Consider the following 18184-nt stretch of genomic DNA (forward strand, 5'->3'; position numbering starts at 1 on the left):
ACACAGAATCACAATGCAACATAGAATCAATCATTAAGTCAAGTTACATCAATAAATTTGTAATTGATTACATTTCAAATACAATTTTAAACAGGTGGGTTTTCAGTTGAGATTTAAAAGAAGTCAGTGTTTCAGCTGTTTTACAGTTTTCTGGAAGTTTGTTCCAAATTTGTGGTGCATAGATGCTGAAAGCTGCTTCTCCTCGTTTGGTTCTGGTTCTGGGGACCAACAATTAATACCGCTGATATTGCTATTATTAATTCTGCTATCATCATGGCAACTATTAAGTACTATAAGAACTACGACTTTTACTTCTGCTGACATTATTATTACTACTTCTAATGTAATTACTATTACTACTAATATTACAGATATTAATAGCTATTATTTCTGCTACTATTATTATTTCTACTCAAATTGCTTCTGTTAAAACTAGTACTGCGGTTTTGGCTATTGCTACTATTACTATCACTACTGATGATGCATTATTACTATAATATGCCTGAAGCAGAACTTTCCAACACTTTTGTAACCAAATGACATTAAATATGTTTAGTTAATCAGATTTTAGTATAGTGGGAAACAATTTATCCAGACTTAAATTTTTCAGACTGTTAGGAGAGAGTGTTATTATTCAAGTAAAAGTGTCATGATAAAAATGACACTTATATATTTTTTCTGATTTCACCAAATGCTTTGCTTCAATCAGCGCCTGCTTTTCTTGATCTGAGTTGAGTTATTGTTGGTGTATTTCATATTTACAAGGAGCTAAAGTCAAATGCAGGTTATCTCTAAATCTTTGTGAATTCATTTTCATCACGGAAAAGACCTTAAGGAAGGAAAAGGTTGTAAAGGTTTCTTGGTTTAATTTTGGTATGTGTTTCTATCTGAACTGTACAAAGTTTGACAAACTTAGGTAAAAAAAAAAATTTACAGGAATGTTTGATCACTTGTTAACTTCATTCCTGCATGTGTATCGCTTAAGCAAATTTTTGCCGTCATCGAGGTTTGTTTTCCCCTTCCATGTGTTGTGCACAAACCTATCTGCACCAGATGCATGAATTGTTAGTAGATGTTCTCACTGTTGTCGCTGTCTTGTCCCGTGTTCACAGTGTATTCTGGGATCTGTACTGCGCCGCCCCGGACCGGAGGGAGACATGCGAACATTCCAGCGAGGCCAAGGCTTTCCATGACTATGTGAGTGAACTCCACCAATACTGCTCCAGCATGGCACACACGCACATGCACAATCCAACATTTTCATACATGCACATGCAGAGCGTGACCGTAATTGTTGTCATAACGCTGCTGCAGCTCCGTGTTTTCTGACAGTGTTTATGCGATGCAGCTTTAACGCTGGATGGGACAGACTGCGAGGCAGACGGCTGAAATATTCTGCTTTGAAAAATGTATGACCCAAGAACACCAGCTTCATATTTTATGGAAAAACCCTTGGAGTCCCTTCTTTGAAATTCTGCTACTTCACATATAGCCTGCCACAATCGATATGATTTTTCCCCCCTCCTGTTGTTACATTGGCTTAACTTTGTCGCTTAGCCGTTGGCTGTTCTGACCCCTTTGGTCCCAGCCACTCTCTGCTTCCTGGGGTGAGAGGTCAGGATAATGCCCGGCTGCTTATTGGTCCACTCATGGTTTCAGTAAAGTGGAAACACACAAAGCAGCAGGCTGAACACAGAATGGCACCAACACCCTCAGTCACAGTCACGCACGACGCAGGAGACGCTTGTTATGGCTACCAGGGTCGGACTTGGCGATGGGAAAGGTCAGGGTCAGTGACCCCTCCTGACCCTCTCATCTTTTGAAAAGTTGCTCACATTTTTCTTGAAATTACTATTTTGATGTGTGTTTTTTGTGAATCTGTCAGAACCATGATAAACGTCTGCAGCATGTTACCTGGTACATGTTTGATAAAAGATTACATAGGTGTGTGGATGCTGACTGAATGAGCTGCTGCTTCAGCTGTGAGATTACCATCCTGTGAGGGCAGGAGTTAAACCTGAAATGGATTAAAGGTGCTATTCTTACCACACGCTCTTCATTCAGGCTGTTTTAGCTCGTAGCCATTCACCCATTCAGCTGAACTCTCTTGTGAGGTTTGACAGAAAAAAGTGCGAGCGCTTGTCGGCTGAACAGATTACATTTGCTGCGCATGAACTATTCATATCTATGTGGGCACTAGTTGAGTGTATGTGTTTGCCTCCGTGCTTGTCTGCGCGTGTACATGTGTTGGACCACCATAAGATTAATTACATGGTTAATTAAACCTAGTAGTTAATTAAATCTGACAACTGTGTCTAATTAATCTAAATGCCATATAATTTCCTACACCTTTCTCCAGAGGTAGGCCAGCTGGATTCCTGCGTGTCAGCTCTTTAATGGCTACAGTTTGACAGCGCTGGTCAATATATGGCTTAATGTGTAGGTCTGAGTTCTGCTGCTGTCCAGGGCCTTTATATGTGCTGAAGTCCTTCGCTGCTTAAAATTAGCCAGCAGAGAAAGAGATATGAAACATGGAACAATGTGTCAAATTAAAGTTTAGGGGGTTCCCTCACATCGGAGCTGATTTGTACCCTTTAAATGGAGAGTTCATTTCCTCAGAAAGCTTATCTGAACTCTGCTGTGAACCGAACGAGTGAGCTCTGGCTGAAAATGCCGGAGCTTGGTTCAGTTACAAAAGGAACGCTGATGTAGTTTGCTTACAGTCGGAAAACAAAAAGACTGTCGAGTGAACCAGAGAGGAAATGACATATACAAAGTGATCTTAAAACATTTAAATCCTCACAATACCTGGCTCTGCTTCTGAGGAAGCCCAGCTGGACAGCATACTCTTAGGTTTTCTGCTGCCTTTTTTTTCTGCTTTGCTGCATTTGTCTTTTGTACACAGAGCCACACCACCTCTCTTGATGCTCGTACTGGGCAGCTTCTTGCAATAGCGCCCCAAATTCCCAGCTGTTGTGACTGCTTGATGCAAAAGTGCTGTGTGAATGCACCTCAAATCAAATAATGGTAGGTTGGACTGGACAGTTATAGTGATTAAGAGGTCCGATTGTATTGTTCTTTTTTAAAAGACTTGAAGTGTGGCTTGACGTTCAGCCTGGTTTCAAGTTCAGGATGTCAGACTTATCAAATGTTCGACATGGAGGGCTAATTTAACCTGTCAAAACTGTTAAACCTCTATTTATGTGCTTGATGGTACAGTTGTTAACACTTTTGCTTCACAGTAGGAAAGTCCAGGGTTTCTCTCCTGGCTGAGGGGTTTCTATGTGGAGTTTGCACGTTGGTTTGGGTTTTCTCTGGGTTGCCCTGCTTCCTCCCACAACTCAAAACCAAGCATTTTAGTTTAACTGACTTGCATCTGACTCTGTGTAGCGCGCCAAAACCCTCACCCACTGACCGCTAACAGACTGAAACCAGCTTATTGAAACCCTGCAAGGATTAAATGGGTTTCGTGAATAAATAGACATCATAATTTCATTAACTGAGAAAACATGTTGAGTTTAAGATTAATTGTATAATGTACCCCGCAAAGTAACCTTAAAAGAGGGGCTGGACATGTGATCAGAAAGAGTTAAGCCATATTTCCTTTGGTTTTCAGCTGATTCTTTATGTTGAACTTAATCTGAAGTAAGATCCCAGAGGGTGTGGCAGAGTTCCCGCTGAAGGCTAAAAAGAGAAGGTGAACGTGTGAGCTTACAAAAAGCTTTCATGCTTTTTGTAAGTGTGTGTCTGTGCAACAGAAAGAGACGGAGAGCGTGTCAGGGTCGCGGTGTGTGAATCCTCGGGGTAATGAGGGGTCTGTCGGTCTCTGATTAACTTCAGCTCCCTGGTCCCCGCAGACAGACGGCCTGATCGAGTCTCCATCACGGCCCCTTGCTGATAACGGATCCCTCGTTCCCCTGAGTCTGTCCGGATTACAGAGTGAAAAACAACACGGCTCCCAGGAGCTGCACATGCTTCGCTCTGCGTGCCGCTTGACAAGGATGGCAAAAGGAGAACGTGTGAAGGACAGACCAGGACTCATCTTTTAGATGTAATCTGTTGTTTTCTCTGGGATATCTGCCTGAGATGACAATGAGAAAAATATAAGCAAAGTACTTTAATTTGAAATTTAGACCCCCAGTTCCCCTGGGCTAATTTGGTTGCCAGGAAACATAAAAGCGAGTGCAACAGTCTTAGTTAGAGATCTGGATTCTCACGTCTCAGTTTGGCTTGATTTGTAGCCACATCTCATGTCCTTCACCAACAGCAGTGGTGGAGACTTGATGCCAGACTCTTGAGTTTGGGGAGAGATACTGAAAAATAACGTGCTAATACCCAGATCTGGGAGACTGGTTGACAGCTAATCCAGGGGAGTGTGGTGGAATTGGATCTCTGGACGCAGTCCCAGAACTAGAGCCCTTTGCCTGTCTGGGTAGCTGGTGGGCTTCACCTTTAAATCAGGAATTGTCTGTTTATCACTTTACAGGTTGCATGTAAACACTCCCACATGCAGCAAGGCTTATATGCATAACACACACCCACACTCTTATGCAAATGAATACACACACTCAAACTGAGTGAGGTAGTGTATGATAAAGAGCCTGAAGTCTTGTAAAGTAATCTTTTCCTTTCTTGATTGTTGGATTTGTATTTCAGCCTTCCTCTTCACATTGCCTTTTAATCATGTTTATTTCCTAAAAGAGATTGGCACATCTTGCAGTCCTCTTTCTCTTTGGGAATTTGGACGATCCTCAAAAGAGTGCTTTGTTGAGGAAATGTGTTTGATTATAAGAGCATGTCTTTGGTAATGCAATATGAGTGATTAAAGCACACGAGCTTTGTGATGAAGAAGGCAAACATGTTTACGGACGGACAGGAACTCACGTCTGCGCACGCACACTCGTGGAGCGTTTGCGTTAAAAGAAGGAGCCTCTTGTTTTGCGCTCGGCCGACACGCGCGCACGCTCTGGCTGTCTGAGACAAACCGAGTCTTTCAGGAAACGTTACGCTCAGCCTCGCTGCAGACTTTTTGCTTCGCCCCAGCTGGAGGTCGCGACCCCAAACATCTGCCGCTCTCGCAAGGCTGGGTTCACCGCCTGCGGAGAGTCACAGATTTAGTGCCACAAATGCGTCACTCACGTCACAGCACTTCACTGACTCCAGCGAGCTTCTGGTCGACTGATGAAGATGATGATAGCTGGCAGAAAAGTCAGGAGGAAATCAAAAAAAGAATTTTGTGTGTCGAGAGAAGAGTTGTTTGTTTCACTTGTTTGTTTTTTTTAATGTTTTTATCCTGTCAATCAAGCTTAAGTGGAAAAAATAGACATCAATTTACAATTTAAGATATTAACTTTTCCAGTTATGGAAAACGACCTTCATAATTATCGAAAGGTGAAAATCTGATTATTTTTTACTTAAGTAAATTGCTTAGTGTGTTTCACAATGGTTCTATATTGGTTTTATGTGGGTTACTGGTTTATTGACCACATTAAATCTTGAGTTTCAGATTTTATTTGTTTCCTGAAAGAAATATCTTGAAATGCACTGATGGTGCTGAGGTGTCTCTACTTTAGAGTTTTCTGGCATTCTTGTTTAATTGTAGATCTTTTTATTAATAATTTAGGGGTTTGTTTTGCTTTTTATTTTATTTTAAAAGGGAATGCCAACTCTGGCATGGAAATGCAAACTAGCCGGCAGTCAGAAGGCTTGTGTCCAGGTCAGTGGTTAATTATAACACTAATTATATGCTTTTTCTGACATAATAAATGTAAACAACTGAGTTCAGACTTACTTTCTGAGAACTGAAACTTAAAAATAAACTTTGCATTATTCCAGGAGCTAAACTGACTGTAAATATAAAAAAAAAAAATGAATGAAGTGATTCAGAATTAAAATAAAATCTTGTTTACGTGTAAATACATATTCCCCTAACCTTTATCAGATTTTAACAAAACTCTCAAAACAAATTGCATCAAAACCCAGCAGTGATGTGTTTGCAGACATATAAAAGTCACCGTTTTCAGTTTTAGTGGGATTGCCAGTAAGGACAAAATAGGGTTTTTAGTATTTGACCTGCCTGTTAAATAGGTGGATTTAATCATTCAGTCACTTGCTGAATGGTTGGTGCTGGATTAACTTGCTAATCTTATCAAGAAAACATGAGTAATGGATCTGAGAGTAACAAAGTATGTAAACTCAACACACCTGTTGCTGTGCAGTCAGTCTTTTTCTGTAAGTTTTTCTATCAAATTGAAATTAAGTCAAATATAAATGTTGTGAATAAAACTAAAACTTAGAGTGAATAAATTCTGTTATTTTTTCACAGTTAAAATAACTTTTAAAGTTACAATTTGAACAAATGGCATTAGATCATGTAGATTTTATAAATATTTCTATGAATACTGCCATACTCTGAAAGTGTGAAATTATCTTAGTGTGAGAATCTCATACTGAAATGTGTTTGTCTTCATGGCTGTATGAGGACTATACTGTATTAAATACTAATAAGTTTACTTTTAAATGTTTGCATTTACTGTAAATGTTTTTCCTGAAACAAAAAGGGTCCAAAAAGGGATGAACTATAACAAGTGCAACATTTTAAACAAAACCTGATCATTATTTTCTTTTTATTACAAATGATCCTCTTCAGGTATTTTAACCAGTTCCACTTTTAGTTTTACATTGGAAGCAATGAAGGTTTTTAATTTTAGAAAACACTGTAAATATCAGAAAACCTTAAATTTCACAGCACAACAGAAATACAAGTCAAGCTTTTTAACTAAAGGAGTGTTTGACATGTCGTCAAAGTAGTTGGTGATACTTGTCCTGTTAGCGTTTCAGCTCCTGATCGATTAGTCCACATGAATAGATACGGAGGAAGAAGAGCGCTAAGCTGAGCTGCTCAGCTCGGAGTGGCAGTCTGCGGATGGATAGAGATGCTCTGCTGGCTGTTGCTGGGGGACTCTTTGAGAGGGTTAAACATTTGTTCGGCTCAACCACAGTAACAGGTGGCAGGAGGGGAGGAGCCGCGCTCTGTAAACAACCGCTGATGGCCGAGCTTTTGTCTGGACGCCGTGTGCGGCGTTCTGTGTGTTTTCCATCACTGCCGCTTGCTGTGTTGCTGCACCAGGTGCTCACTTTCAACCGGTCTCCTTTTCTTTTTTTCCTTTATCCGTCTTTGCTCTTCTTTCAAAGGCACAATTTTGCTCATCCTGCACCATCTTCCCCGCTTCAGTTTCTCTCAGGTCTTTTTCTCCATCCCTCCTCCAGACCTCTCCTGCTGCTCTTTCTCTCTTTTCTTCTCTGTTCCACATTCTCTTTCTTGGAGGAGATTGATTGGCTAATCTGGCTGGATGCCAGCGGTGCCCGCTTCCTCGCTCGAGGGAAGGAGTGAAGCGGCATGACGACATGCAGGAATAATAATAACACCCATACTGCAGGAGGAGTGGGTATAGACAGAGGATGCAACCTGGACTCGCCTTGTTTTGATATCTTCTTCATACAGATTCTCCTGGTTATTTTCAGATTAGACCATAATGTTGTGTCCTATTCTGTCCATTCTCCGACCATCCCCAGCGCCACCTCTCCTCCTCCATTCACTCCTGTTTTGTCTTTTAATATCAAACAGCACGTGGAGTGCAGGCAGCAGGCTGAGTGAGAGGATGCTGCCTTTGTGCGGCGTTGTTTACCGTTGTTTCAGCCTAAATGAAAAAGACCAGTCGGCTCCTGTGTCTGTGTGTATACCTTCCTCTATCTGAGGGAGGCAACAAAGCCTGAAAATGCTGCCCTCAAGCTGTGTCTGTGTGTGAAGGTCTAGAAGTGACAGAAGCACGAGATCAAATATTGTTTATGGTTGCCTCCCTTGCAGGTTTATTCTGTGCAGACTTGCGCTGAGCTGTGGTTCAGCATTTGATCTCAACTATGTAAGGACAAGCTGCTGGATCTCTGTTTGACAGAAACAGACATGGAGACGGACACATGAAGACAGATAAATGACACAGGGTGATACAGCGGAGACACACACACAAAAAAAAGATTTGGAGCTGTAACAACACTCAAGTGGAAACGAGTGTCCGAAGACACCGGGAACTCCTTTTGAAGTCTGCGTTTTTCCTACTTTATCTGACTTTTGGTTTTAGCATCCTGTATGTTGTCCTGCTAGTCAGACCAGCGTACATGTCATCAACCCGGATATTGTGGAGGCCGAGCTCTGAAGACTTTACATCCATCCCAGTCCTATTTAGTTTCCCTAACCCAGTTATCCGTTAATGCCCATGAACACTTTGAACGAAGGCTGCTTTCTGTGCCAACTCATTTGACTACCATTTCTACTTCAGTTTGCTAATTTCAGGAAATAAAATGAGCTTCAATAATAATAAAAAAAATGGTTTACATTTATCACACCTTTGTCAACTGTGATTATACAACACTCTAACCTGCACAAATGCCAAAAAAGTGACTCCACTTTTAAGGCTTTTTTCTGCTTTTACCCTTCAACTTTTGCCCTCAAATTACAGGGAATTGCACAGTTTCACCGAGTAAATCTCTTTTCAGTGAATCAACTGTTTTCCACCTATGAAGCTCTGCGTCTTGTCTTCTAGCTGAGGAAAGAAAAAAGGGCTTGCAGCTTTCTATTACTGCCATTCCTCATTAGATCTAAAGCTGTGATGATAGTTAGAGGGATTGTCAGTCAAATCCAAGGCAGCAGAAACTATCTTTAAACATACACTCCTGTAGGTTAACACCCACAGACAGATCAGAGGCCATTTCCTTCTTTTAAATCAGGTTCCTAAATTAAGACAGCTCAGCCTGGATATATATATATATATATATATATATATATATATATATATATATATATATATATATATATATATATAGGTGATAGTTTTTAAATATTTAACTCTATTTTATAGAAATTAGACAAGAAATAAGGTCGCTGCGTCTGTTTCTGTGGCAGATTCCTGCTCATCAGTCTGTTGGATATATACAGTATAAATACGTATATATATATACATACAGTATATTCAAGACTATATAGGTATATATGAGAAATATTTGATGTATTAACAGAAGTTTGACTGCTAGATTTTAAGCAGGTCTATAAGTGCTTTTTACTCACTCAATTTAACAGCCTGTATGAAGGTAAGACAAAGAATAATAAAGATGTCATGTAGTACATCTGTAACAACCTTTTGGGGGTTTTTTCAGTATAGGTATTTTGGCTTTCCAAAGTCATTGCAGGAGATATTTGGCTGTTCAAATGTGCTTTGCTATAACTTGTTGAATACAGAGGAAAATTTGATAGTATTCACACATGTACAGTAGAGTGAAACAAAATACTTTATGTTTGAAAACAAATACATTGCGATATTTCCACCTTTTAATTCAAAATGCCACATGCAGGAATGAATTGAGGGTAATACACTTCGCCTGAGTTCTCGTGGATGTGGACGTAGCCGAAGTTTGGATGAAGGGTGCAAAGGGGGCAAAAGACCACCAAAGAATTGGGGCACGCTAGGCTCTCATACTCTTCAGCGGACTCGTGCATTTAAGGCAGGGGTGGGAAGTTGCCGGTCTCCTGCAACTTTTAGATGTATCTCTACTTCAACACACCTGAGTCAAATCATTAGCAGGACTCTGGAGAACTTGACTGCATTTAGGAGGTGATTCAGCTATTGGATTCAAGTGTGTTGGACCAGGGAGACATCTAAGAGTTGCAGGACACCGTCCCCTCAAGGACCAGGATTGCCCACCCCTGATTTAAGATCACAAAGGTGAAAGTGCAAGTATTTGGACAGGGTCATAGTCTTTGTCAAATAACTGGCTGCCCAGAACATCTAAAATGTCTTCATGATGTACACGAGTTCAAGTCCCTGTTCACCCTCGCAGGGAACTCGAGGAGTAAAAGTGTCGGGTTGACTTCAATCCCCTTTGCTGCCTCAGTCCTTTAACAAAACAAACGGAGGCAGCAAGAGGGACCTAAGTCGACAACTTGAATTGGTTTGTGGAGGAAGCTATCATTTAGAGAGAATATTTGACCATAAACAAATGTGTAATGGGAAAAGAAGTGCTTTCATTGAAAGCAGTTCTCACTAACCAAAATGGCCAGATGCAAATTTTAAGCATCTTTAACTGATTTAAGAAGTTTTATTCATCTTGTGCTGCCACCAAAAGCACATTGAGCGTGGTAGGAGGTTTCCATAGCTGTAATTTAGTCTAAAACAAGTTCCACTACTGACTAAATTAACTCTTCCAACTCAGTGAAGCTGTGTAAATTAAGAAACCAGAGTAATGAAAGTATTCCTTGAGTTAAATAACTCTTCAGCACCCTGTCCTTTTCCTTTTCTTGATCCACTTTTACTTTGCTCCTGCCCTTCTGTCAAACTCTGCTTGGCCTTCCTCCTCATGCTTGGTCTGTCTTTGTAACAGTGGGCAGGCTTGTTGTTGGCAGACACTGCTGCCTGGCGCTGTGTGTCCCTGGCACTCAGCATGTGTCTGTGTGTGAGAGCGTCTTCTGTCTGCCACTGCTCTGCCAGTCCACCAGTCTGAAGTACCAGCTGGGCACCCAAACTCACGACCAAAATAAACTGGCTACCCCGAGCTTTTCAGTTCAAGTGCTGTGTAGGAGTGCATCTTCCAGCATTGGTGCATATGTACATGTTTCAATGTGGGTGTGCGTGTGTGTGTGCAGAAAGCTAGTTGGACCTTTTCCTTTAGTGTCATTGAACCAATCTGTGACACAAGCACAGGCTTTCCTCAAATGAACCAAGATGCTCTTGCTCTGTAAACTTTGCGTTACAGTGGGGCCCTCCCTGCTTGGATTAAACTAAAACAATTACAAAGCCTTATTTGCAATTTAAATTCTGCTAAATGCAGACTTAATCCTCCGATTTTCTAAAGGCAGCTATGCTGAGAGGCAGAATAAATGTGTGAAAGAGATCCAGCTGAAGCCTGTGTTGGGGTTTCTGTTGCTAAAATAACACTTATAAGTTTCAGAGGAGGGATGGGGGTAATTATTTGGCTGTTGGATTATATTTGGAGGACAGTTTCTGTTAAAAGCTCACCTTTTGTTGTTTTTTTTTTTTTGCGGTGACGGCATGAAGGCAGCAAATCAGCAGGGAAGATTTTTATTTTTCTTTCACCATTTGTGCAGAAAAAGATCCCAACCCTAGAAACATTTACATTAATGTAATTTCCATATGTGCACTTTTACATATTCACACATGTGTGCTTTAAGGTGCATGGGCCACCGTGAGCATGTTTTACTGCCGCCCTGGGCATATTTACAGACAGCGACTTTAATGCAGCGTAATGATTATTTTTATTCCAGGTACTTTGGCAGCGCGCTCGCTATGAAAGAAATGACTCCCCATTGGTGCACTGATTACCTCTGCGACGGCCGCCACACCTGGCTCCTTTAGTTCTCCAAACTACTTACGATTATAACCTCGCCCCTCCACCCCCCACTTTCATCACCACGCCTGTTCCTTAGTCTTAGCACACTTAGCATCCATCTGTAGGCTGCGCCTTAGTCTTTGCCTCCTAATGTCAAAACACTCATCACACTCTCAAGCAGTGCACTTTTTCTTTTTGTGTACATACGCACACATCCATATATAGTTAAACATGTAACTGCAAATTAAATATTTACTATGTCAACTAAATATTTAGTTAAAGTAACCAGCGTAGTTCCAGGAAGGTGTTGTACAAGGGACAACACCTCCAAATTGCGCATATACCCATAGAAGTAAGAAACATGTTTATCAGGTTGTGGCTGTTAAAAATAAATCCTTACATTATATGTAAGAATAAGGAGGGAACAATGTAAGACAGAAATAAAAGAAGGAAGGAAAATCAATTTATGGGGATTACAATATGATTTTACAGTCGTCTCAGCATAACAACAACAACAACAACAACAAAACAACTTAAGAGCCTTGGTGTGATCAGCAGTGTCCAACATATCCAAAATATTAAGTATTGGTATTAAGAAAATTAAGAGTTACGCATGATAAAAGAGCTTAAGTAGACAGTACGTTGTCCAACTTCACTTAACGTTACAGTTTAAATCTGATGTCCCCTCCAGTCTGAATCGCTGAAATGAGGCACGATGGATTGTTGCCTTCATGTTGTTTACAACAAATTCTGGCCCTACCATCTGAACGTTGCTGCTAAAACAGAGACTTGTCGGTTCAGACAGTTTTTCTAATTTGTTACTGTTCAATTTCAGTGAGTCAGTGCAGATTGCCTCCCTCTCCTGTTCTAGGAGCGGCACCTGGTGTTGTCTTCTGCTGCTGTTGTCCATCTGCTTATGGTTCAATGTGCAGTCAGTGATGGTATTCTGCTTACCTTGGTTGTGATGGGTGGTTATTTGAGTTTCTGACGCCGTTCCGTCATCCTCTGACGTCGACGAGGCTCTCTGAATGTTTTCTCTTGGACGATTCTCTGCAAACAAGTCAGTGTTGGAGCTAAGATCTACAGCTAAGATCTCAAAAGGCTTTCACAGAGGGATGAGTTCCTGACTTTTTCAAATTCTAAGATATGTTGAGACTTGGTGTATGCAAATACTAAAAAATCTGAAACATGGGTTTGTTTATTAGCTTTATTCAAACTAAATCATGAATTACTTCAAAATAAACTATATGTTTATTTTCATTCCTAAATGGTAATCTTCAGACTGCTGCCTCATTGCAGGAACTGCACTGTTTTGTTTATAGCATATTGGTTAAGATGAAAGAGGCTTCCCTAAATATCAGTATATCATTGACCTGTAGGAAAGGAACAATATTACAATACTGTACATAACCGCAGAAGAGGAACAGAAAAAAGAAAGTTAGGCAACAGAATAAAGCAGTAAAGGTCAGTTTCTAATTACTTTTTGTCTCTTCTGTGCTCAGATTACAATGGCACATCAACACCTTTTTGTTTCCCATTTTCCTGTCTATGATTACAAGATCAAATCATCCTCCTTTATTTAAGACTCTTGATCTCCCTCATTTGTCTTCTTCTAGCTTCAAGACTTTTTTCTTTCTTGAACTTTCTCTCCTGTTCACTTGTAGAAGAACTGGAGCTGTTAAATAACATTACCATTTGAGCTGCTGCTATTTTGAGCTGTCTGTACTTGACTGAATTTGGGCTTTTAGCTTTACTGTGATATATATTTCATGCTATTCTGTCATAGTTCCTCAATTTTAAAGTCTTCCTAGTTACTAAACATTTATTGGACCGATTTTTGAAGGCTCATTTCAGTCAATCCTTACGGTACATGAGCTTATGTTCTACTCATGACTGAAAACACATAAAACAAGAAACCTAAATATCTCAGCATTTCTTCTTAGCCTTGACACAACATCTTTATCGGTGAGTAACTTGTAGAAATAACAATGGCAGCTTCCCTAACACTTTATGCATCACTTTAATAAATAGTTTTAAATTTTGTCTTGTCAAACTCATTATGGCTCAACACTGGGCAGATAAATTCCTGTTTAAAGATAATAATAGCAGATCTCTTAGTGTTTTGGAACCTGGTCCATTTTTTAAAGCAACAAAGCCGATGGCCAGCCAAAACATTTTAAGCTGAGTACATAAGTCATGCAGCCTTAAATGGCCATCTCGGATTGTTCCCACAGTTTTAAAGCTGTTTGTGAATAGCTGCTGATGGCCCAGACAGTGGGCAGATGTGGATGAGCTGGGTTTCATGGTAAAAGTTATACAACAATAGAAATGGGTTGTTGTTTGTGCCTGTTTGATGTGCACACACCAATTTTACAGCTCAAGGACGGTGAAACACCTCGATGAACTCATATAGCAACCTTACAACGAAAAACTTCAATGCATTTTGTTGTAATTTTATGTGATGGATCGACCATCGTAGGTAAAACTTATCAGCATTTAGAGGATATTAGCTTTGAAAATCTGCCGACAGAAACAAAAAGCTCAAGCTCACTCAGATTGAATGAAGAGAATTTGTGAACGTCCATGTTTTTTTTGTTTGTTTGGGGGGTTTTTTTACCTCTTGTTTTCAATTATATTGAAGTTTGGATGCTGACTGGGCCACTCTAACACGTACATATGGTCCAAACTATTCCATTGTACCACGAGTTTAGAGTTTCCTGCTGGAATGTGAACTTTTGTTTCGATCCCAAGTCTTTGAAAGCCTCTAACAGGTTTTGTTCCTGTATTACTTTCAAGCATTGTGTGGATATTTTGTTTTCGCATGCTTTTTATTTTTATCCATTCTGATTGGCTTCTTGGTCTTTGTTGAACAAAAGTATCCAGCATGAAGATTGTGTGCTCAATTTTGTATCTGATCAGAGTTAACTGCCTTTCTTCCAAGATTGTTTTTCCTGTTTCCTCTCTTCCACAAGGGTTAGATTTCTTTCAGTGCATCATTAATAAATGTCCTGTAGTTGACTGATTCTCTAACCTGAACTGTGGATCTCTGCAGAGAACAGTTCAGAATTGCTATTGACCTCCTGGCTGGTTCTCATAATTAATTGTCTCGTTGCATAGCCTGTCAGTTTTGGAGTATTCTTATAATTTTTGGATGAGCAGAGCTCAAAAGCTTGGAATAATATTTTGTAATCTCAACCCTTCTTTAAACTTCTGCACACTCTATCCTTTAGCTGTGTGGCATGCTTCTTGGCCTTTATTACACTAATACAGGTTGTTCACTAATGTCGAAAAGCTCTGATGTCCTCACTGAATAGCAAGATTTACACTGAGATTAAATTAGACTCGGGTAGACTATTTACTTAGACAGTCGATCTCACTGGATTTAATTTAGGGGTATTAGAGTAAAAGGAGAAGAATACAACAGCACTAAAGAACTTTTGGTCCAGATTTCCCACAACTAAAACTGTTTGGATATAATGATTTGCTCCTTAGAAAATTTATATGAGTGTATCTTTGTGTGGATTTGATGCGCTCTGCCGAATGAGCTGTGCAGCCGCAGTTAGACAGCCTCGAGGTCAGCACATGGGCGTACAGGCTGCCCTGCTGCCGTTTGAGGTTAATAACTCTGAGAGGACTGAAAAATCACAAAAATCCACCTCATGTACTTAGCAAGAACTGCACTGTGTGAACTTCCAACCTCGACTCGTCTGTCTGGATGTAAGCCCTCAGATCAGTTATTTATATCTGTTATGATTAAGTTCAGTGGATAAATAGGGCAGCGCATCTGCCTCGTTGTTGACTGGATGTTTGAAGTTGCTTTAGCTTTGTTTTGTCTGTCCACGGCTGCACAGTGTGTGTATGCAAAATCCGATTTTTAAGAAAGTCAGACGGTTTGTTAACTCACTACATGTGCCGGTTCCTTCATGTGTCCCGTCCAACTGAGCCTGATCACATCTTCAGTGTGAAAATTGACATTTGGAATAGAGATGGACTACAGCGGACTGTTCTGCACTCTGTTGCCTCCTGAAAAGGTCAGCTTGCTCTGAAGGATTGTGTGCTTCCAGCCGTCGCTCGGCGAGTTACAGAGAAACAGGAGGCTTCGGCTGCTTGCTTCGTGTCTTTCTTGTTACGCCGCTTTGTGTTGTTTTGGCCGATCACCCGGGGTGTCCGTTTCCCTGTGAGAAAAGCAGCCGCTGAACCCAACTGAGCCGCTCTCCTCTTTGCCGAACGGTTCTGCTGGATGCTGTAATCTCTTCAGTGCATGGCCAGATTACTGTCTGCTCCATATTGTCTGGTGGCGGGCCTCAGGATCGACGGGGGAGGGAGGCTCTGCTCTGATCTGCTGCTACATGAGGAAGATTACCTTTTTATTAATGTATCCATCTGGACATGAGCTGTGTTTGGTTGTTTGCCGCCTCTGTTTTCAGAAGGAACTGTAAAAATCTTATAAGATTTAACTCTGGGTAGATCCAAGCTAAGATAAGACATATGTGTTATATCCTAAGAGCGGTCAATCAGAGGACAGAGTCACGCAGTGGGGTACTGATGTTCACGTTTTAGTGTGGAATTATTTTTCTAACATGATAAATTGTTGTGTAATTTTGTTGGAAGTTTTTTTTGAGTATCGGATGATTTCCAATAAAGAAATTTCAGTATTCATTGGGGCCTGGCACCCCCACACCTCCCACACAGGCACCCCCCACCCCCCACCCCACCCCCCAGCACGCACACCCCCCTTCCATGCGTCTTCCTCTCCGTCTCCTTCTGTCTCCTGTGCTCTCCATGCAGAAATGATTTCCATTCCTGCTGAATTAATGAGGTTCTGCTGAAAAAAAGGCAAGGAAAATGTGTACACACACACGCACGCACACGCACCCACACGCGCAAGCAAAGGCACATAAAGAGGGAAACTCTCTTTCGCTCACACACACACACACACACACACACACACACACACGCACACACACACGCACACACACACACGCAGGCTGCATGTAGACAGCCTTGTTTCAGTCTGCATTCACACTCACTGAAGCTTGGCCACTTTTTCTCTGTTTCAAAGCATGAACACTGTGTTGTTTTGTTTTAATGTAACTTTCTAATAATGAGGATTGGAAGAAGCTGGACCAAAATCTGAACTGAATCTATCACATTGGCACACTGCTGCATGTCTGCATTATGTATGACTTGTAGAGATGCACAGCTATAAGTACTTAATGCTGCAGCATTTCCTTTGTACACATTTGATAATGTGGGTATGTAATGTGATCTGTGGCAGGCTGTAAGAGATTTTTTTGTGACATGTTGAAAAAATCTACAGAGAATCAAAACAAAGCACCGCAGCTACTGAATTTACCCCAGTTTGACCCAAATGTGGCAGCATTTACCTGGTAATGTTATTTTATCTCATGCTATGCTATGCAGACACTGTGTGTCATGATAAAGACTCACTCACTACGGCATGCTGAATGCTTGGAGTGGCTCAGCCGGTTGGGCCGGTGGATTTCCGATTTCCTGATCAAATCAATCACTCGGGGCACTTAATGGACTCATTGATGCAACCTCAATGTCAGGCCCAGACAGTTTATTGATTTGATATCTTTTTATAGTTTTTTTTTTGGTGTTTTGCTGTACATTATTATTTCTAGATATGATGATGTCCTATTTTCTATTGACTTCATTTAATGTCATCAATATCAGGGAGTGAGCTTCCTTTCATAAACTACGGCTCCAACTAAACTCTGAGTTGACTCAACCTTAAAGAATTGACTATTTGAAGTGTTGTTAAAGCTTTTCTGGTAGCATTACAGTAAAGACAAAATATGTAAGTTGATATTGATTAATATAAATTAAATGGCAGTGAAACTAAGCGTTACTAATCGTTTTACATTTTAAAGTATAGTTTCAATATATTTTTGCTCAGAATACCTTCCCAGGTGCAAATTAAGGGCCGGCAGCATCATGATTTGGGTGTTTTGTGGAAGGAAGGACTATTTTCACATCATATAGTCTTGAGGAAAAACATTAAAAGGAAAATTTTGAGGGAACAATTTAAGATATCAATCAGGAAGTTTCAGCTTGGTCACAAATGAGTCGACCAAATGAACATCAACTTGAACATACCACCAAATTAGTTAGAAAATAGCTAAAGACAACAAAATTGGTGTTTTTAAGTTCCCATTGTGAAGTGTAGATCTATGTTCTATAGAAAATGAGTGGAAGGGGATGCAAATGTACTCAGTGAAACCTGTTCGACCCCAGCATATTTTGTAATAATGTAATAAAGAAAATTGCCTGACAAAAGGTTTAGGTGTTTACTAATAATATTCAGGGATACACTAACCAGTTCGAAAGTAGTACATTTTGGTGAGAAATGGCCTAGAGTTAGCATAAAGCCACACCATTTTACTTTTACTAAATGTTTGATCCTTTTTTGTTTTTTGTTTTATTCTGTATTTCCATAGAGGACCACATGCAGAGTGGAAGGAGTGTATTTTTTTCAGACAAAATATTTGATTTGCAATGTTATCCCCGCAAATAGTTGTCTTAGTAGCACCCATTTTGTTTATGCACAGTGTTTTAAGCTAAAGTCAGGGTTTGCGAATGGTCTTTACGATTCCAATCTCTGACCTGTATTGATAAAAGGAGCTCCAAACAGTGTTTATAGCTTTAGTACAAGTGTATAGAACCAGTGCTAAGCAAGTAATTGGCCAAACTGGAACCTGTTTGGTGGAAAAGTCCCTTCTGAAGCTCAAATAAATCCACATGTGGCTTTCAGAGCTGCACA

The 18184-nt window shown here is 40.5% G+C and overlaps 1 protein-coding gene across 2 annotated transcripts in view; it reads left to right on the forward strand.

Moving 5' to 3' along the window:
- The window catches only part of LOC102228095 (single-stranded DNA-binding protein 3-like), a 103305-nt gene that overhangs the window by 31270 nt on the left and 53851 nt on the right, over positions 1 to 18184 (forward strand). For both annotated transcript variants that reach the window (XM_005795613.2, XM_023339973.1), the window contains exon 4: positions 1113 to 1197. In XM_005795613.2, coding sequence (XP_005795670.1) covers positions 1113 to 1197 — 85 coding nt within the window. The remainder of the gene's footprint in view (positions 1 to 1112; positions 1198 to 18184) is intronic.

This window comes from Xiphophorus maculatus, chromosome 9, assembly GCF_002775205.1.
Source record: "Xiphophorus maculatus strain JP 163 A chromosome 9, X_maculatus-5.0-male, whole genome shotgun sequence".
Classification (NCBI taxonomy): domain Eukaryota; kingdom Metazoa; phylum Chordata; class Actinopteri; order Cyprinodontiformes; family Poeciliidae; genus Xiphophorus; species Xiphophorus maculatus.